Raw genomic sequence first — 21,701 nt, 5'->3', positions numbered from 1 at the left:
CCGGTGAGATGTGGTGCCGACGGAACGGAAACCGGCCGGGAAGAGGACTCATTGTTAACCGGTGAGATGTGGTGCTGACCGAACGGGATCCGGCCGGGAAAAGGACTCTTTGTTAACCGGTGAGATGTGGTGCCGCCGGAATGGGAACTGGCCGGGAAGAGGACTCATTGCTAACCGGTCAGATGTGGTGCCGATGGAACGGGAACCGGCCAGGAAGAGGACTCATTTTTAACCGGTCAGATGTGGTGCTGACGGAACAGGAACCGGCTGGGAAGAAGACTCATTGTGAACCGGTGAGATGTGGTGCTGACGGAACGGGAACCGGCCGAGAAGAGGCCTCATTGTTAACTGGTGAGATGTGGTGCTGACGGAACGGGAACCGGCTGGGAAGAGGACTCTTTGTTAACAGGTGAGATGTGGTGCCGCCGGAACGGGAACCGGCGGGGAAGAGGACTCTTTGTTAACCAGTGAGATGTGGTGCCGCCGGAATGGGAACTGGCCGGGAAGAGGACTCATTGCTAACCGGTCAGATGTGCTGCCAACGGAATGGGAACCGGCCAGGAAGAGGACTCATTGTTAACAGGTGAGATGTGGTGCCGACGGAACGGGAACCGGCCGGGAAGAGGACTCATTGTTAACAGGTGAGATGTGGTGCGACGGAACAGGAACCGGCCGGGAAGAGGACTCTTTGTTAACCGGTGAGATGTGGTGCCGCCAGAATGGGAACCGGCCGGGAAGAGGACTCATTGTTAACAGGTGAGATGTGGTGCCGATGGAACGGGAACCGGCCGGGAAGAGGACTCATTTTTAACCGGTCAGATGTGGTCCTGACGGAACAGGAACCGGCTGGGAAGAAGACTCATTGTGAACCGGTGAGATGTGGTGCTGACGGAACGGGAACCGGCCGAGAAGAGGCCTCATTGTTAACTGGTGAGATGTGGTGCTGACGGAACGGGAACCGGCTGGGAAGAGGACTCTTTGTTAACAGGTGAGATGTGGTGCCGCCGGAACGGGAACCGGCCGGGAAGAGGACTCATTTTTAACCGGTCAGATGTGGTGCTGACGGAACGGGAACCGGCTGGGAAGAGGACTCACTGTTAATCGGTGAGATGTGGTGCCGACGGAACGGGAACCGGCCGGGAAGAGGTCTCATTGTTAACCGGTGAGATGTGGTGCCGACGGAACGGGAACCGGCCGGGAAGAGGACTCATTGTTAACCGGTGAGATGTGGTGCCGACGGAACGGGAACCGGCCGGGAAGAGGACTCATTTTTAACCGGTCAGATGTGGTGCTGACGGAACGGGAACCGGCCGGGAAGAGGACTCACTGTTAATCGGTGAGATGTGGTGCCGACGGAACGGGAACCGGCCGGGAAGAGGACTCATTGTTAACCGGTGAGATGTGGTGCCGACGGAACGGGAACCGGCCGGGAAGAGGACTCATTGTTAACCGGTGAGATGTGGTGCCGACGGAACGGGAACCGGCCGGGAAGAGGACTCATTGTTAACCGGTGAGATGTGGTGCCGATGGAACGGGAACCGGCCAGGAAGAGGACTCACTGTTAACCGGTGAGATGTGGTGCTGACGGAACGGGAACCGGCCAGGAAGAGGACTCATTGTTAACTGGTGAGATTTGCTGCCAACGGAACGGGAACCGACCTGGAAGAGGACTCATTGTTAACCGGTGAGATGTGGTGCTTACGGAACGGGAGCCGGCCGGGAAGAGGACTCATTGTTAACCGGTGAGATGTGGTGCCGACGGAACGGGAACCGGCCGGGAAGAGGACTCATTGTTAACTGGTGAGATGTGGTGCCGACGGAATGGGAACTGGCCGGGAAGAGGACTCATTGCTAACCGGTCAGATGTGCTGCCAACGGAATGGGAACCGGCCAGGAAGAGGACTCATTGTTAACAGGTGAGATGTGGTGCCGACGGAACGGGAACCGGCCGGGAAGAGGACTCATTGTTAACAGGTGAGATGTGGTGCCGACGGAACGGGAACCGGCCGGGAAGAGGACTCTTTGTTAACCGGTGAGATGTGGTGCCGCCAGAATGGGAACCGGCCGGAAAGAGGACTCATTGTTAACCGGTGAGATGTGGTGCTGACGGAACGGGAACCGGCTGGGAAGAGGACTCTTTGTTAACAGGTGAGATGTGGTGCCGCCAGAATGGGAACCGGCCGGGAAGAGGACTCATTGTTAACCGGTGAGATGTGGTGCCGATGGAACGGGAACCGGCCTGGAAGAGGACTCATTTTTAACCGGTCAGATGTGGTGCTGACGGAACGGGAACGGGCTGGGAAGAGGACTCATTGTGAACCGGTGAGATGTGGTGCTGACGGAACAGGAACCGGCCGAGAAGAGGCCTCATTGTTAACTGGTGAGATGTGGTGCCGACGGAACGGGAACCGGCCGGGAGGAGGACTCATTGTTAACTGGTGAGATGTGGTGCTGACGGAACGGGAACCGGCCGGGAAGAGGACTCATTGTTAACCGGTGAGATGTGGTGCCGCCGGAACGGGAACCGGCCGGGAAGAGGACTCATTGTTAACCGGTGAGATGTGGTGCCGCCGGAATGGGAACCGGCCGGGAAGAGGACTCATTGTTAACCGGTGAGATGTGGTGCCGCCGGAACGGGAACCGGCCGGGAAGAGGACTCATTTTTAACCGGTCAGATGTGGTGCTGACGGAACGGGAACCGGCTGGGAAGAGGACTCATTGTTAACCGGTGAGATGTGGTGCCGACGGAACGGGAGCCGGCCGGGAAGAGGACTCATTGTTAACCGGTGAGATGTGGTGCTGACGGAAAGGGAGCCAGCCGGGAAGAGGACTCACTGTTAATCGGTGAGATGTGGTGCCGACGGAACGGGAGCCGGCCGGGAAGAGGACTCATTGTTAACCGGTGAGATGTGGTGCTGACGGAACGGGAGCCGGCCGGGAAGAGGACTCTTTGTTAACCGGTGAGATGTGGTGCTGACGGAACGGGAACCGGCCGGGAAGAGGACTCATTGTTAACCGGTGAGATGTGGTGCATGCGTGTTTGCGAGTGTGCGCGGGTGTGTGCGTGTGTATGCATAGCAAGGGCTGTGGGCAGCCACTCATAGTCTGCTGCTCCGTATCTGCGGTTGGGACTGTTCCTATGTTTTGTTCAGACTTTTGCTGTCCTAACGGTTCATGGCCGGTACGTGTTTTAATTGACAATGTACCTGTGTGTTTTGCTGCTGCTGCTGCTGCTGCTTTTTTGTCTGTTTGGTGGCGCTGGGATTGCTCTTCCGGGTGCGTCAGAGGGTAACATCATTCATAACGGGGAGGAACAACGAGCTGGTTGTTTTGTCAGGCTGCTCTGTGACAGCCATGACAGCGCTCCGAGCAATGTCTCCTATCTGGGCACTCCTCTTGAACCTAGGAGTCCTAGTTATAGGCCAGGATCACATTGCACATTCATTGCAAATGCAGTGAACATTAGCCCAGAGAAGTGAAGGTACGTACCATCGGGGGCGTATCGCAGGGCATTGCCAGATATCTCTCTCTCCCCCACCAGCCACACGTATCCTGAGCCCGTCATATTGAGCATGGCTGCCGATCTGTAGACTGTGGCAGCATCGTCCTCACTGAAAAGAGACAAAAGCAAATGACAGTGATGAGTCTCTCCCAGTCTCCTCATGTACCAGCTACCTCCCTTTCCCCTGCTCTGGTTCAGCCCCAGCAGGCTGAGGCAGAACGGCCAGAATGAAAGCCTTGTACAACAGCAGAGAGCATTCCCCACCCTCTTCCCATCCTTTCCTCACCCTGTGGGACTGGATTCACGAAAGCAGGATGCAGTTCAGAGAACAAAGGCAGAGGGTTCGCTGGGACTGGGAAGTCTCCCCCAGTCCAGCAATGTGTGTCACAACTAGCCTAAGGTGACAATAGTACTTGCTGAGTGGGGGCAGACAGAGGGATTGAAGATAGGCCCAGATACGGCACCCTGTTCTGGAAATGCAGGTGACAGTGTGGGGGGTGATCAGCTCAAGCAGATGGACTCCAAGAGCTGAAAGAACCTGGTTTTCTGCAAATGATAAAAAAACAAGAAGACCCACCCAGTCCCTGCTTTCTACCTCTGCCTCTAGAGAGAATATTCTTTGGGTTTTCCAGTGGGCATGGGCGGATCGCCATGCGGTGCCTATGTGCCTAAAATAGGAATATCCAAGGTACGGAAGTGTGGTGTGAGGCCGCCCCGAATGCGTGGGTATGACTTTGGCTGTGAATGGGAGCTCAGTGTGTTTTCTCTCCCCACTCACTCTCCCTGGCTGAAATCACAGCAGGAAGGAGCTACACTGAGACTAGAACCTGTCTGGGGAAAGGCAGAATGTTCTGGTCATTAATACGGGATAGAGCTTCACCCCCCATCCACCCACCCAACACCAGACCCAGAATAGGGAAGTGATTTCCCTACAGAACCCAGACCGGGATTCATGGGCACTGCCAGTTCATCATCCGTCATCATCGTCATTGCACCAAGCCCTGGTCATGGGCCCAGAGCCCGTTGTGGTAGGCACTGGAGAGACACAGAGCGAAAAGGGTGTCCCTGCCTTGGAGAGCTCAGTGTATGTGCCAGTCTGCCATTGCTGCCTGCACTGCCATAAAGCCGGCCCTGCGCTGCACTTACCCCTAGGAAGGACGTCAGCACAGCAGCACGCGATGGTGATTGGTGACAGGCTGGGTTAATGCCCAGACCCAGTGTATTCCAGGCAGTGTCCCAAAAGCCATAGGGCCCAAGCAGGAGTCCAAATGCTGCCTGGACCTGTCTGTGTCTCTTCCCCCCTCTCTGGATGGGGATGGATGACTTCCGGGCCCTGATCTTGAAAAGTGCTAAGCACGTCCTCACAACAGGTGGGAGCCCTCAACTCCACTGAAGGTCCTAGGGATTGAGGGCACTTGGCAGGTTCAGTACCTGACAGGTTTGGGCTCAATGTCTGCAATGTGCTTTAAGAAATGTGAAGCACTACCAAAGGGCCCAATTCGGGTTTACACAAAGGCCCCTTTCCACAGCTATGGTACTGCGATGGGGCCTCACAATGGATGTCAGTTACAACCACCCTCACTTTAGGGCCACTTTATGCTGCCAGAGCAGTGCACATTGGTATTAGTGTGAATGAGAATTAGGCCCTAATTCAGTGTCAATGCTTATCAACAATGCATAGGCTGGGATTGTGTGAGACAAGGAGGCCCTGAGTCCTGCCAGGCGGGAATGGCTGGGTGACAGCCCTGCCTTCTCTAGCTTTAAATGATTTCTTTATGTGTTTGAAAACTTTGAAGATCCCTGTTACAACAGAGGAGCCTGATACCACAGAGGAGCCCCTTACCCTATCCTCTCCTCTGCTCCCATTCTCTGTCACTGTGGACAACACCCCGTCCTCCAAAACTCACAGGCGCATCACCTGGGCCTCACCAGGTGCCAAGTGTCTGTAATGGACAAAGCCCATCACTGAGAAGCCAGGAGAGGAGGCTGCATTGTGTGCCAGCCACAGAAGAGGCTGGGGAAGGCCCGGAGAGAGCGATGCTGAAGGAGAAGAGGCAGGGGCAGAGGGGAGAAGGGCAACAGGACCATTATTTCCATGGGATCATATTCCAACCAGCCATGAGACAGGGCCAGGGAATTGATGCACTTTCTGCTGTGTTCAGGGTGAGCTTTCTTGGCTTTTTTTCTCCTACCTTCTAGCAAAGAAATAACCTAGAAACCAGCAGAGGCCATGCAACCACCCATTACCCAAAACACACCTGCTGCGTAGCAAGAGAACTGTCCCTGGGGCAGCATCCATCTGTCTGCTGGTGGAGAAGGGAGAAGGAAAAGGAGAGTACTACTGGGGGAGAACTGGTGGCTTCTCAGGAAGGCAAGGGCACCTTGTAACTTCCACTTGTCACTCTTGTTTCCAATCAGCACATCGGCATCCCTCCAATAATCCATCTTGCCCAAAATCAACACTCACTAGGGCTGTGGGCTCCACTCAGCTTAGCCTGATTGTAACGATCTCTCTAAATCTGGTGATTCACCCTTATTAAATTGCACATTCCCAAGTGCAGATGAGGCAGCTCATGCCAGGGATTGAACCAGGGGCCCCTAGAGCCAAACACACGAGTTAGTATGGCCTGAACTAAAGATGCACCTGCCCATGCAGTCGGCTGTAAGAAGCTCACAGCCTGCATGCATTGGGCATAGCGAGGGGTGTATAATATGCACTTTCCAATGTCTAACTGTTCCTAATATGCAGAGCTCTTCTGCACATCTGGAACATCTCTCTTTCCTGTTGTAAACATTGGATCTGGACTTGCTGTTTCCAGTCAGTCAGCACCAGGCTTTTCCAGGATCGGCAAATACCCTGAAAATAGCACTTGCCTCTTCAGCTATTTACCATGATCCTTCACTTTGTCTTCTCCAAATTTACCATCGCTCATGGGCTCGATCCTGCTCTATAAGAATCAGTGCATGCCATTGACTTCTATGGGGCCCTCTTATCTACTGTCATATCCATCCCTGCCTTTACCTTACACAGACTCTTGCTTGCCATGGGTTCATTTCACTCTTCTCCAGATTGTCCCCCTTAGTGTACACACACACACACACACATGCACTCACATGTATGCACCCACACACACACACAGCACTGCCAATATCTCCCTTATTAAATAAAGATGAAAACACCCTGTAGGTTTTCTGTTGTTTCTTTATGCTTTTATCCTATTATAATGAATACAAAAAAATCTGTATAACGCTGAGAATGTAAATTTTGCTTTACACACATTCAGTAAAGCACAATCCCTGCCCTGAACAGCTGCAGCCTAGCAGAGAGAGGAGACATTACTGGAGAAGGGAACTAGGCAGGATAAATCCTGGCCTGGGTGGGTTTTAGGGAGAGATTGGAAGGAGCAGTGAAAGCAGATGGTTATCTAGAAATGGGAGAATGTTCCAACTCTACAGCAGCATGAAGGTCAGTGTAAGCCAAGAGCGGGAGCACTGAGACGGTAGAGTTGGGAGATGCACAGAGCATGAGAGGAGGGAGCTGGAAGACATGAGGTCAGAGAAATGGGCAGGGGCAAGATCCTGCAGGACCTGGAAGGCAGGAAGGATGAGCGTGATTTGGATGGGGCCATAGGTCAGAAACCAAGGGAGGGATAGAAGAGGAGTTGATGGGGCCAGAACAGTGGGAAAGGAGAGATGTTTTGTAGGTAGAGGTGAGAAGTGGGGAAGCCAGAGGAGAAGGTAATGATGGTCCACGTGAGAGCTGACCAAGGCATAGAGGAGGGCATTAGCCATGGAGACATGGAGGATGGGGTGCTTTTAAAAGGAGTAAGCATGAGCCTTGGAGACAAGGAGGGCAGTGGAGCTAACAACTGTGGTAGAAAAGGGAGGTGAAGGAATGCTACCCCTTCCTGCTTCTCCACATGGGCACCAATGATACTGCCAAGAATGACCTTGAGCGGATCACTGCGGACTACGTGGCTCTGGGAAGAAGGATAAAGGAGTTGGAGGCGCAAGTGGTGTTCTCGTCCATCCTCCCCGTGGAAGGAAAAGGCCTGGGTAGGGACCGTCGAATCGTGGAAGTCAACGAATGGCTACGCAGGTGGTGTCGGAGAGAAGGCTTTGGATTCTTTGACCATGGGATGGTGTTCCATGAAGGAGGAGTGCTGGGCAGAGACGGGCTCCATCTTACGAAGAGAGGGAAGAGCATCTTTGCCAGCAGGCTGGCTAACCTAGTGAGGAGGGCTTTAAACTAGGTTCACCGGGGGAAGGAGACCAAAGCCCTGAGGTAAGTGGGAAAGCGGGATACCGGGAGGAAGCACAGGCAGGAATGTCTGTGAGGGGAGGGCTCCTGCCTCATACTGGGAATGAGGGGCGATCAACAGGTTATCTCAAGTGCTTATATACAAATGCACAAAGCCTTGGAAACAAGCAGGGAGAACTGGAGGTCCTGGTGATGTCAAGGAACTATGACGTGATTGGAATAACAGAGACTTGGTGGGATAACTCACATGACTGGAGTACTGTCATGGATGGTTATAAACTGTTCAGGAAGGACAGACAGGGCAGAAAAGGTGGGGGAGTAGCCCTGTATGTAAGGGAGCAGTATGACTGCTCAGAGCTCCGGTACAAAACTGTAGAAAAACCAGAGTGTCTCTGGATTAAGTTTAGAAGTGTGTGCAACAAGAGTGATGTAGTGGTGGGAGTCTGCTACAGACCACCGGACCAGGGGGATGAGGTAGATGAGGCTTTCTTCCGGCAGCTCACGGAAGCTACTAGATCGCATGCCCTGATTCTCATGAGTGACTTTAATTTTCCTGATATCTGCTGGGAGAGCAATACAGCGGTGCATAGACAATCCAGGAAGCTTTTGGAAAGCGTAGGGGACAATTTCCTGGCGCAAGTGCTAGAGGAGCCAACAAGGGGGGGAGCTTTTCTTGACCTGCTGCTCACAAACCGGGTAGAATTAGTGGGGGAAGCAAAAGTGGATGGGAATCTGGGAGGCAGTGACCATGAGTTGGTTGAGTTCAGGATCCTGACGCAGGGAAGAAAGGTAAGCAGCAGGATACGGACCCTGGACTTCAGGAAAGCAGACTTCGACTCCCTCAGGGAACGGATGGCCAGGATCCCCTGGGGGACTAACTTGAAGGGGAAAGGAGTCCAGGAGAGCTGGCTGTATTTCAAGGAATCCCTGTTGAGGTTACAGGGACAAACCATCCCAATGAGTCGAAAGAATAGTAAATATGGCAGGCGACCAGCTTGGCTTAATGGTGAAATCCTAGCGGATCTTAAACATAAAAAAGAAGCTTACAAGAAGTGGAAGGTTGGACATATGACCAGGGAAGAGTATAAAAATATTGCTCGGGCATGTAGGAATGTTATCAGGAGGGCCAAATCGCACCTGGAGCTGCAGCTAGCAAGAGATGTCAAGAGTAACACGAAGGGTTTCTTCAGGTATGTTGGCAACAAGAAGAAAGCCAACGAAAGTGTGGGCCCCTTACTGAATGAGGGAGGTAACCTAGTGACAGAGGATGTGGAAAAAGCTAATGTACTCAATGCTTTTTTTGCCTCTGTTTTCACTAACAAGGTCAGCTCCCAGACTGCTGCGCTGGGCATCACAAAATGGGGAAGAGATGGCCAGCCCTCTGTGGAGATAGAGGTGGTTAGGGACTATTTAGAAAAGCTGGACGTGCACAAGTCCATGGGGCCGGACGAGTTGCATCCGAGAGTGCTGAAGGAATTGGCGGCTGTGATTGCAGAGCCATTGGCCATTATCTTTGAAAACTCGTGGCGAACGGGGGAAGTCCCGGATGACTGGAAAAAGGCTAATGTAGTGCCAATCTTTAAAAAAGGGAAGAAGGAGGATCCTGGGAACTACAGGCCAGTCAGCCTCACCTCAGTCCCTGGAAAAATCATGGAGCAGGTCCTCAAAGAATCAATCCTGAAGCACTTACATGAGAGGAAAGTGATCAGGAACAGCCAGCATGGATTCACCAAGGGAAGGTCATGCCTGACTAATCTAATCGCCTTTTATGATGAGATTACTGGTTCTGTGGATGAAGGGAAAGCAGTGGATGTATTGTTTCTTGACTTTAGCAAAGGTTTTGACACGGTCTCCCATAGTATTCTTGTCAGCAAGTTAAGGAAGTATGGGCTGGATGAATGCACTATAAGGTGGGTAGAAAGCTAGCTAGATTGTCGGGCTCAACGGGTAGTGATCAATGGCTCCATGTCTAGTTGGCAGCCCGTATCAAGTGGAGTGCCCCAAGGGTCGGTCCTGGGGCTGGTTTTGTTCAATATCTTCATAAATGATCTGGAGGATGGTGTGGATTGCACTCTCAGCAAATTTGCGGATGATACTAAACTGGGAGGAGTGGTAGATACGCTGGAGGGGAGGGATAGGATACAGAAGGACCTAGACAAATTGGAGGGTTGGGCCAAAAGAAATCTGATGAGGTTCAATAAGGATAAGTGCAGGGTCCTGCACTTAGGATGGAAGAATCCAATGCACCGCTACAGACTAGGGACCGAATGGCTAGGCAGCAGTTCTGCGGAAAAGGACCTAGGGGTGACAGTGGACGAGAAGCTGGATATGAGTCAGCAGTGTGCCCTTGTTGCCAAGAAGGCCAATGGCATTTTGGGATGTATAAGTAGGGGCATAGCCAGCAGATCGAGGGACGTGATCGTTCCCCTCTATTCGACATTGGTGAGGCCTCATCTGGAGTACTGTGTCCAGTTTTGGGCCCTACACTACAAGAAGGAAGTGGATAAATTGGAGAGTCCAGCGAAGGGCAACAAAAATGATTAGGGGTCTAGAACACATGACTTATGAGGAGAGGCTGAGGGAGCTGGGATTGTTTAGCCTGCAGAAGAGAAGAATGAGGGGGGATTTGATAGCTGCTTTCAACTACCTGAAAGGGGGGTCCAAAGAGGATGGCTCTAGACTGTTCTCAATGGTAGCAGATGACAGAACGAGGAGTAATGGTCTCAAGTTGTAGTGGAGGAGGTTTAGATTGGATATTAGGAAAAACTTTTTCACTAAGAGGGTGGTGAAACACTGGAATGCGTTACCTAGGGAGGTGGTAGAATCTCCTTCCTTAGAGGTTTTTAAGGTCAGGCTTGACAAAGCCCTGGCTGGGATGATTTAACTGGGAATTGGTCCTGCTTCAAGCAGGGGGTTGGACTAGATGACCTTCTGGGGTCCCTTCCAACCCTGATATTCTATGATTCTATGATTCTATGAATGGACTCAAGAGGAAAGGCAAGAAACTCAGAGTTGGAGAAAATGAGTTTCAATTGGTGGTGGGTCAGCCCAAACGAAATGCTGGAGAGGCTGCTGGAGATGTGCTGAGACGAGACTAAATTTGGTGGTGGAGGGGGCAGGAAAAGCCATGTGGGTGAATGAGGTCACCAATGGGGAAGCTTAGAGAAGACAATGAGGAAGGGACTAAGGAGCGAAGGAGCCAGTCAGCAGCACAGGAGCAAGCAAATGGAGCTGAAAACAGGAGAGTTTGAGGGAGAGTTTGTAAGGGGCGTTTGAGGGAGGGTGGGTGTGGTGTTCTGGTTTTGTTCAGTTTTTTTGTTTTTTGTTTTCCTTGACAGGAGCTTAGGCGGGAAGGCTATGACAGCTTCAAAGGCAGCCGTGGTAGTGACCCACAGAATGCAAGAGGCAGTGAAGATGACTGGATATGGAAGCTGTGGGATCTACATTATCCTGGAGCAGGGACTTGAAAAGAGCTTTGTTTGTATGAAATGCCGCCTGATAGAGCTGATGGAAGAGACGATCCAAGAGGAAAGAAGCAAGTGGAAGCACGTGACTATGAGAATCAGGCAGATGAAAAAACCGACTAGTGAAGAAGAAATGGAGCTCAGGAACAGGTTTGCTGAGTTGGAGAATGAAGAAGGGGCACAGCAGGCAGTAACAGAAGGAGGGAGGGCAAGGAAGAAGAGACCAGTGGCTAGTCCTATAACAAGAAGGGAAGAGTCAATGGAGACAGCCAGAGTTCAGAAAGTTCTCTTCAGACATGAAGAGAGTAGCCAAATCAGTTACAAAGGCAAAAAGAGCTTGTGAACATTTTTATAAGAGACACCACTTAGTAAGATAATTGCTGGGCCTAGAAGGTGGTGACCACGTTTGTATTAAACTAAATGGAGAAAAAGAATGGAGAACGGGGGGGGGGAAGTGAGAGACGGATAGCTCAGTGGTTTGAGCATTGGCCTGCTAAACCCAGGGTTGTGACCTCAATCCTTGAGGGATCCATTTAGGGATCTGGGGCAAAAATTGGGGATTGGTCCTGCTTTGAGCAGGGGGTTGGACTAGATGACCTCCTGAGGTCCCTTCCAACCCTGATATTCTATGATTCTATGAACTCCAGCTGTCGTAAAGAAAAAGAATTCCTTGCCCTGAACATATGTGACTGAGAACGACAGTTGAGAGTTCAACAGAAACTGTCAACATCTCCGGTTTGTTCCTCAGAAAGAACAGTCAATACAGCAAACTTGTCAGATGCAGAACAACAAGAAGAATATTCAAAGGTTCCAGACCAACCAGAGAAAGTTATTTCAACTAACATACACACAGATGACCAAGCTGTTATGTGTTCCTGTCATGTAATAGGAAAACCAGTCCGATTCAAATACACTGAACACAATGATCTGTACTGAACTTTCAATGATAGCATGATCATGAAATGGTAGAAGTGTAAAATAGCAAATGTAATGGAATGTTAAACTGTTCTTAATACTGTTCAGCCACTAGGTGGCACCATGTGTAACTTACCTTATCCATGCTGAGAGCAGCCACCACGGGCAGGGCACTGAAGTATATTAAAGGTACAAATCTCACGCATCTTTGGGGTGGAAGTTCTGTAACCAGTCCACACATGGTACATGACAGAGGTCTCCAGTGAATGTGCCAAGCTGGGGCACTGCCTGGTCCCTGGTCCACAAGGTGCTGTCCTCGGCTCACTCGCATCTCCCTGTGCACTTAGGGAAAGGCTATCAGAGAGGCTGCTTTGCAGAAAATGGTGAGGATGCCTCCAGGAAAACTGGGCCCCATGTCCAGAGCCACAGGATGGGACCAAACCCTTGGCTGAGACTTTCCTGCTTCCTTCTCAGTGTATGTTTCACTGTCAGTAGATGAGAGTAACTTCAGTACTGGCAGGTGGAGATGAGAGAAGCGGGGAAATGCATGTGTCCAGGTGGGGACATGGAGAACAGCCACAGCAGTTATAGATAAAGAAGGGTGGGAGTAAGAGGAGGTGCCAGGGCACAAGGCCTATGAGAAGGAAAATCCTGGGAGTTGGGGAAGCTAGCAGAAGGGAGACCAGAGCGCTGGCGAGTGGGTGAAGGTCAAGGAGGGCGAGGTGTCTCTCTGTCTCTCATCACTGGCATGAGCAATGCAAGCCCTGGGCTAAATGGACCATGCAGGCAGGGCCATTTTCTTTGTGGGTAGCTGCCATCCTGTTGTTTGGTTTAGCTGGTCATATCAAATCCCTGTCAGACAATTCCTCATAGAAAGAAGAAGTGGGACCGCTAAACACTGAGGATGGAGTGGAGGTCAAGGATAATCTAGGCATGGCCCAATATCTAAACAAATACTTTGCCTCAGTCTTTAATAAGGCTAAAGAGGATCTTAGGGATAATGGTAGCATGACAAATGGGAATAAGGATATAGAGGTAGATATTACCATATCTGAGGTAGAAGCAAAACTCAAACAGCTTAATGGGACTAAATCGGGGGGCCCAGATAATCTTCATCCAAGAATATTAAAGGAATTGGCACCTGAAATTGCAAGCCCATTAGCAAGAATTTTTAATGACTCTGTAAACTCAGGGGTTGTACCGTATGACACAGTTCCTATTTTTAAGAAAGGGGAAAAAAGTGATCCGGATAACTATAGACCTGTTAGTTTGACATCTGTAGTATGCAAGGTCTTGGAAAAAATTTTAAAGGAGAAAGTAGTTAAGGACATTGAGGTCAATGGTAAATGGGACAAAATACAACATTGTTTTACAAAAGGTAGATCATGCCAAACCAACCTGATCTCCTTCTTTGAGAAAGTAACACATTTTTTAGACAAAGGAAAAGCAGTGGATCTAATTTACCTAGATTTCAGGAAGGCGTTTGATACCGTGCCACATGGGGAATTATTAGTTAAATTGGAAAAGATGGGGATCAATATGAAAATTGAAAGGTGGATAAGGAATTGGTTAAAGGGGAGACTACAACGGGTCCTACTGAAAGGTGAACTGTCAGGCTGGAGGGAGTTACCAATGGAGTTCCTCAAGGATCGGTTTTGGGACCAATCTTATTTAATCTTTTTATTACTGACCTCGGCACAAAAAGTGGGAGTGTGCTAATAAAGTTTGCAGATGATACAAAGCTGGGAGGTATTGCCAATGTAGAGAAGGACAGGGATATCCTACAGGAGGATCTGGATGACCTTGTAAAGTGGAGTAATAGTAATAGGATGAAATTTAATAGTGAGAAGTGTAAGGTCATGTATTTAGGGATTAATAACAAGAATTTTAGTTATAAGCTGGGGACGCATCAATTAGAAGTAACAGAGGAGGAGAAGGACTTTGGAGTATTGGTTGATCATAGGATGACTATGAGCCGCCAGTGTGCTATGGCTGTGAAAAAAGCTAATGCGATCTTGGAATGCATCAGGAGAGGTATTTCCAGTAGGGAAAAGGAGGTTTTAATACCGTTATACAAGGCACTGGTGAGACCTCACCTGGAATACTGTGTGCAGTTCTGGTCTCCCATGTTTAAGAAGGATGAATTTAAACTGGAACAGGATGATCCGAGGAATGGAAAACTTGTCTTATGAAAGGAGACTTAAGGAGCTTGGCTTGTTTAGTCTAACTAAAAGAAGGTTGAGGGGAGATATGATTGCTATCTATAAATATATCAGAGGGATTAATACCGGAGAGGGAGAAAAATTATTTAAGCTCAGTACCAATGTGGACACAAGAACAAATAGATACAAACTGGCCACCAGGAAGTTTAGACTTGAAATTAGATGAAGGTCTCTAACCATCAGAGGAGTGAAGTTTTGGAATAGCCTTCCAAGGGAAGCAGGGGGGCAAAAGATCTATCTGGCTTTAAGATTAAACTCGATAAATTTATGGAGGAGATGGTATGATGGGATAACATGGTTTTGGTAATTAAATATTCATGGTAAATAGGCCTAATGGCCTGTGATGGGATGTTAGATGAGGTGGGATCTGAGTTACCCAGGAAAGAATTTTCTGTAGTATCTGGCTTGTGAATCGTGCCCATATGCTCAGGGTTTAGCTGATTGCCATATTTGGGGTCGGGAAGGAATTTTCCTCCAGGGCAGATTGACAGAGGCCCTGGAGGTTTTTCACCTTCCTCTGTAGCATGGGGTACGGGTCACTTGCTGGAGGATTCTCTGCTTCTTGAAGTCTTTAAACCACGATTTGAGGACTTCAATAGCTCAGACATAGGTGAGAGGTTTTTCTCAGGAGTGGGTGGGTGAAATTCTGTGGCCTGCGTTGTGCAGGAGGTCAGACTAGATGATCATAATGGTCCCTTCTGATCTTAGTATCTATGAAGCTATACTCCCCAGAGGCCACAAGCACTTTCTGCTAAGGCTGGGATGAATTTCCTAGACCTATGGCTCCTCTTACAAGGTAGCCGTGACTGCCTTACACTCTGCCATTTGATGTGTGACACTTTCGCATTGTTGTGTCTCTGTTCCCTGTCTGGACACACAGGGCTCATCAAACCTCCCTACTTCACAGGGTGCTTGGGAGCTTCGTTAATAAATGTCACTAACATACCTGCAGATCCTCAGACGAAGGGTGCTATGGAAGGTCTAAGGATAGTGAGGTGGCAAAATTTGCACGATACAAAATTACTCAAGATAGTTAAGTCCCAGGCAGACTGCAAAGAGCTACAAAAGGATCTCACAAAACTGGGTGACTGGGCAACAAAATGGCAGATGAAATTCAATGTTGATAAATGCAAAGTAATGCATAGTGGAAAACATAATCCCAACTATACATATAAAATGATGGGGTCTAAATTAGCTGTTACCACTCAAAAAAAGAGATCCTGGAATCATTGTGGATAGTTCTGTGAAAACGTCCACTCAATGTGCAGCGGCAGTCAAAAAAGCGAACAGAATGTTGGGAATCATTAAGAAAGGGGAAGACAATAAGACAATAATAATAACATATTGCCTATATATAAATCCATGGTACGCCCACATCTTGAATACTGCGTGCAGATGTGGTTGTCTCATCTCAAAAAAGATTGGAAACGGTTCAGTGAAGAGCAACAAAAATGATTAGAGGTATGGAACGGCTTCCATACGAGGAGCGATTAATAAGACTGGGACTCTTCAGCTTGGAAAAGAGACAGCTAAGGGGGGATATGATAGAGGTCTATGAAATCATGACTTGTGTGGTGCAGGTAAATAAGGAAGTGTTATTTACTCCTTCTCATAACACAAGAGCTAGGGGTCACCAAATGAAATTAATAGGCTGAAGGTTTAAAACAAACAAAAGGAAGTATTTTTCACACAACACACCATCAACCTGTGGAACTCCTTGCCAGAGGATATTGTGAAGGCCAAGACTATAACAGGGTTCAAAAAAGAACTAGATAAGTTCATGGAGGATAGGTCCATCAATAGCTAATAGGGATGGTGTCCCTAGCCTCTGTTTGCCAGAAGCTGGGAATGGGCAACGGGGGATGGATCACTTGATGATTACCTGTTCTGTTCATTCCTTCTTGGGCACCTGGCACTGACCACTGTCGGAAGACAGGATACTGGGTTAGATGGATTTTTGGTCTGATCCAGTATGGCCGTTCTTATGTTCTTGTGATTATTACTGTTATTATCAATAACAATATATTTCTACAACACAGTGGAATTTACTTTAACCATGCCCCAGAATAATACAAACCACCTCTCCCAATGAGAGAACCACAGTGGCACATGAAAGATGCTTTAGATCTGTATGATATGGAGTGGTCTCTCTGGATTTTCTTTCATGCTTAACCATCTTGTTACTGCCATATCCATTCGCTACTTCTTGCAGACTTATCTTGAAGGACCAGGTGTCCTCTGACATATCCCTGATTTCAATGGGAACAGAGCAGCACAGCAGTGGAACATATATGCCCAGCTGTGAAGGGCTGAAGCAGAAGACAGAAGGGAAAATCAAATGCTCATTTCCTTACCTTGCAGAGAGGATGATAACCCGAGCCTCCAGCTCCTTTGCTTCAAGCAGCAGTGAAGTCACATTTTTGGTTCCCGGGTCAAACTGAAGAACTTTCTCAGCCTGTGATTAGTGTGAGCAAAGCTGGTTAGTGCAGCGGCCTAATGCTTGCTGGTGAGAGCCATTCTATCTAGAAAAGGTTCAAGAGAATTCATTAAACTGTATACAGCTCTGCTAGATATGGTAGGTTAACTAGGTTTTTTCTTTTTCTTTTTTCTTTTCTTTTCTTTCTTTGCTTTTCTTTCTTTCTTTTCTGTTTTAGGTTTTTTTGTTTGTTTGCTTTTTGGGGAGGGTTTTGCACTGTGCATGCAAACTGAAGTCAATCAAGACCCAAAAAGAGGCGTGCATTGTACAGGAAAGAGAAAAAGGCTTTTGAAATGCAATTGAAAACTCAAACGAGTGTTGTTTTTCAAAAACACGGGGAATAAAAAAAATATTGCACAGGGTTAACCTTTGGGAGTAAAAGTGAGCATCTTACACCAAGGGACCATTTCCTTTGGGGAGGAAAGGGGGTCAGTTCAATTTTCAAAAAGAAAAACTTGCAAGTTAATTACTGGTTCACATGCATGTCTCCAAAAGAAATCCTTCTGGGGTCAGCTGGCTAGATTTCCATTCTCAAGTTCAAACCAAAACTATGTCAATATAAAAACGTGCTACCAAGAAACATAGTCATGGATCTTTTTTTCTTTCTTTCTTTCTTTTCTTTTTTTTTTTTTGTGTGGCTGTGACTATTTGTCATTTGCTAGTTAGATTGGTGGGCGGCGTGCATTTCCATGCAAATATACCTTGGGTCCTCGCTTGTTGTCATAGGAAAGTTGGTCGAGGTTTTCATAGTTCCTTTTTTTACTCTGATGAATAATGTGCACAGAGAAAATATGTAGACACAGAAGAATATTATAAACAGTTGAAAATGACGTGTAGTAAAGCAATCCAACATCCACCTCCTCCTCCACTGTTTGCTAAAGGGCTTCTATAACGCTGGAGCTCGCAAAAACCATTACTAATAGGAGAGAGTGTCTGGGCTCTTGTGAAAACCTTGAGTTGAAAAGCCACATTGATTAAAACAGGCCTGAACCTCATGGCTCGTGCGATGCAGTTGTATGTTCCCATGTAGTAGAAGGGATTTTTTTTCAGCATGAAATGCATATCTTAAATTCAGAGACAATTTACGTGTCTATAAGGGCTTGAGCTGCTGTAATTCCATAGAATCATTGTGGAAGGACAAAATGTTCTGTATGGAAAAGTGCTAGATAAATGCAAGGTATTATGATGATGAACTTTTATTATTATTATTTTCTTATAGTCATGTTCACCCTGAGTGAGTGTTGAAAGTGAAATGTCTGTCTGGACTTCATATCTGCTGCGGGGATTGGAGAGTTTTGTGGAGCTTTGCTCTCACTCAAAAGAGAAAGAAACACTTGATCTATTCTGTTCTGGATCAAAGCGTGACAATGTGGAAGCAATGGTGATCACGGGATGACATGCCAGCCTTTACCTGCTGCACGGGGGAAGGCAGGAGGGCAAGTCACCAAAACACACCTTGGGAATCCAATTACAAAATGGGCACCTGCCCTTGGAAAATACAGATATAGTATAAAATGGTCCTCTCCGCCCGGCACTGTGGATTGCTATTGCCATGGCGCACCTGCCAGGCCCTCCACCTGGGGAGCTCTCCCTGACCTCAGTGGGAATGCTAGGTGCGATCAGGTGAAGAATAGGCATTGTGGAGAAAAGCCCGGAACTGTAAGTTGGGGAGAAGAGTTCATCCCTCTCTCATTTTCAGTTAGAGCGTTGACCGATTTCCCATTCTCAGCCTCAGAATGCTCAGTCTCAAAGGAGCCAGTGGCATGGGGACTTCCCTCTGAGCTTGCCTTCCCTACAGATTACCTGCAAAAGGACACAGAACCCAGAAGGCCGGATCCTGCAACAGCTTATTACAGAGCAGAGTGCATACTACCTGGAGAAGCCAGTGCTCGTGCTGGTAAACATTACAACTGCTAGTGCATGCAGGATCAAGGCAGAGTTGTATTAAAGCTAGAGATGAATTCCCCTCTAGATCTGAACACTTCTGGACTTTGGGGGAGGTTCAAAATCTTCTTCCAAATTTTGCAGCATAGTCTCTTGTAGAATGAAATCCCTGGTAGGGATCTGCTGTGCGTCTACCAAAAAGTGAAGAAGTAAAGCATTTCCCCCCAAGTTATTCCTTAAACATGCATCTGTTTTCATCTCTGCATCTTGATTTGCAAACTGCATTGATTTGTCTCCCTCTTTCTGCTCTCAGAGCTGCTTCTTTTAAAGACTTGTTGCTATTTCTCCTGCCTGTACAATGCTTGCAGGGCGCTATACAGTGAAGGGATGGGCCCTTCCATTGCCTTTCTCCTCCCTGTTCTTTCCTCCACATAAGTTCCTCCACAGGCAAGATTTTTGTTTCCCTAAGAATCTAGAATGTTATACAGTAAATGCATCTACTGTAGAAAAGAATCTGAGGAAATAAAATATACTCTGAGCCCAATTCTGTCGTCATTTCAGGCTCCTTCTACTGGTGTCCATGGTAGGAATTTCCAGTGCTTCTTCTCAGTGTCTCATCATTTCACATGGCACAGGAAGATACAGAGCAACATTGCAACAGAGAAAAGCAGCGTCTGGGTGGCAGGAGGCAATGAAATATTCACTCCCTTCCAGATGTGTTGGTCCACTCACTCAGGCAGCAGCTATTCAGCAGTGCACTCGAGCTTCCTATATTTCCTATTTCTTTTATTTTCCAGTCTTGAATGACCTTGTGCACACGCATAGCAGTGATGTCCTACAAGTGGACTGAACAAAAGATTGGCGAGTAGGGAACGATTCTATCCTGAGCCTACTGGGGCTAGACAAGATGGGACCTAATGAGTCATTGCTAGAGCTACAGGTCTGCTATATTGGCAAAAATGTCATGGGTACTGTGATTTTTCAGTTTGTCTTTGACTTTGCTTTGTGTCTAGGATTTTTCTTTGTCTCCATGATTTCATAAGCTGTAGAGCTGGGGTGGGTGGGTCACCCAGGCTATGGTTCAACCACTTTTTCCCACCCATCGCAGCGCAGGGCAGGTGATTAATTGGCGCCAGGGCCAGGAAGGAGGCATCGTGCGGGAGAGCCATCCCTGCATGCTGAGGGGATAGCAGGAGGGGAGCCAGGCAAGCCCCAAGAAACAGGAGCCACCATTGCAGGTGAGTGTGGGGCAGGGTCCCTCTGCTATCCACCCCCAGCTCCTCTCACTCCCCACAGGGGCAGGACCGGACCCTCCCCTATATGATCTCCCCACTTTAAATAGCATTCTGATGACATTACACACCATTTCCCTCTAAATCCATGACTTTTACTCGATTTACTGTGACTGTTCAATGATTTTTGATAAAAAATGCCGTGACAAACCTGCAATCCTCATCTTTCCCATCCCTAATTTCTATCAGTTATCTCTTTAGGTGCTCTGGTTCCCAAGGATTGTTGCTGGGCTCCCCATAGAACAGCAAAGCTACACAAATCATTCCAAATGAATCATTTTTAGAAGATTTCACCTCTTTGTGCATTGTCCACGAGCTGCTTGTCATCGTCTTTAATTAACTAATGTAATCAAATAATGTCCGTACAGTCCTGAGTGTACAGTATGTATTTGATATTTGAAATTTAAAATGTTTGGCTGAGACATATGGGTTGTAGGGTCCTATGTCTGTTTCCTGATTGGGTGAGTGTATCTCTTAGTATCAGGCGTTTGAGGCAAAGACTCATGCTCGGAAATTAAAAATCCACTTTCCACAACTAGTCTCCAGCATTTGCGCAGAAGGTGTGGTTTGCCCAGTGCTCTGGTTTGCTGGCACTCTCACGGAACAGCAGCACAGCCGGTCTGGGACACAGTCAGCAACGCAAATGTACTTTGTGGCCTTTATTGGAACCTTGAACAATCTCTGATAACCACTGGCTAGTGTTCAAGTGTTAATTGAAATGACTTAGGCTGCTTGCAGAAGGCAGAGCTCCTCAGCCTGATGAACAGCAGCCAGATCAGGCTGATAGTCACTGAGATGGGCTTGAACCAAACCTGAAATCCAGCTGTTCACAGAGAATTCAGCACTGGATAGGAATGCTGGGCATAAATGCCTGTGTTAAAATTATTAAACCACCAAAACAGCGTTAGCTCAGAGCCTGACTGAACTCTCTGAGGCTGTCAGGTAAGATGTGACAGGAAATCCTATTGCTCCAACCAATGGTTTCAGTCCCCAAGAACAAGGGAACGTGGAGTTAGAGATAAGGTATTTTACAAAGATCAGTCACCATGAATACCGAGCCTTCTGCAGGTAGATGGAGGCAAAGCCTGACAGCATGGCAGCAGCTTCTCCTTTCTGCTCATTTGCAGTTCTGCGCCAGATCAATGCTCAGTCTGATCATATGGTTGGGGAAAGGACTAGGGCAGGCCTGAGTTCATGGAAAGGAAGGAAATGGACAAAGGTTCAGGTGCATTAGCACAGGGATCAAACCCTATGTGATAAAAAGGGCAATCAGAACCAGAAGAGACTGGGGAAGAGGTGAAGAAACCCTACGTATCACCTAGGTTATGCAGGAGGTCAGTCTAGATAATCACAAGAGTCTACTCTGGCCTTGGAATCTATCGGCTAGCTTCTAGAGTGACCCGCACATCACAGCAGCTGGTTGGATCAATGGAAACCTTTCCAGCTCATGTCTAGTCCACAGCAAAGGAAAAGGGTATGAGATGGCCTGACAGTTGCCAAAGAAGAGGCAAAGGAGAAGGCAACATAACATCTAAGAGACTGGTCCCAGGGTCTAGAGGGCATCAATAGCAACCTAGTGGCTGCCAGAAGACATCATGTATTCAGCTCAAATGCAGTGCAGGCCCCCACATAGACCCGCACCCCACCCCACCCCATGGTCTCAGTGGCTCTCCTTCACAAGTGAT

The 21,701-nt window shown here is 48.3% G+C and overlaps 1 protein-coding gene across 11 annotated transcripts in view; it reads right to left on the bottom strand.

Moving 5' to 3' along the window:
- Window positions 1-21,701, bottom strand: part of GRIN1 (glutamate ionotropic receptor NMDA type subunit 1) — a 78,330-nt gene that overhangs the window by 37,178 nt on the left and 19,451 nt on the right. For 8 of the 11 annotated variants that reach the window (XM_084650198.1, XM_084650195.1, XM_084650200.1 and 5 more), the window contains exons 4-6: window positions 17,542-17,604; window positions 16,719-16,819; window positions 3,490-3,611 (exon numbers count right to left, since the gene is read on the bottom strand). In XM_084650198.1, the coding sequence (XP_084506324.1) occupies window positions 3,490-3,611; window positions 16,719-16,819; window positions 17,542-17,604 (286 nt within the window). The remainder of the gene's footprint in view (window positions 1-3,489; window positions 3,612-16,718; window positions 16,820-17,541; window positions 17,605-21,701) is intronic. The other 3 variants (XM_084650199.1, XM_084650201.1, XM_084650197.1) reach the window with 1 other exon arrangement.

This window comes from Lepidochelys olivacea (genome assembly GCF_965140295.1).
Source record: "Lepidochelys olivacea isolate rLepOli2 genome assembly, chromosome: 16".
Classification (NCBI taxonomy): domain Eukaryota; kingdom Metazoa; phylum Chordata; order Testudines; family Cheloniidae; genus Lepidochelys; species Lepidochelys olivacea.
The sequence above is the reverse complement of the archived record's forward strand: the minus strand, read 5'-3'. Positions and strand labels throughout refer to the sequence as shown.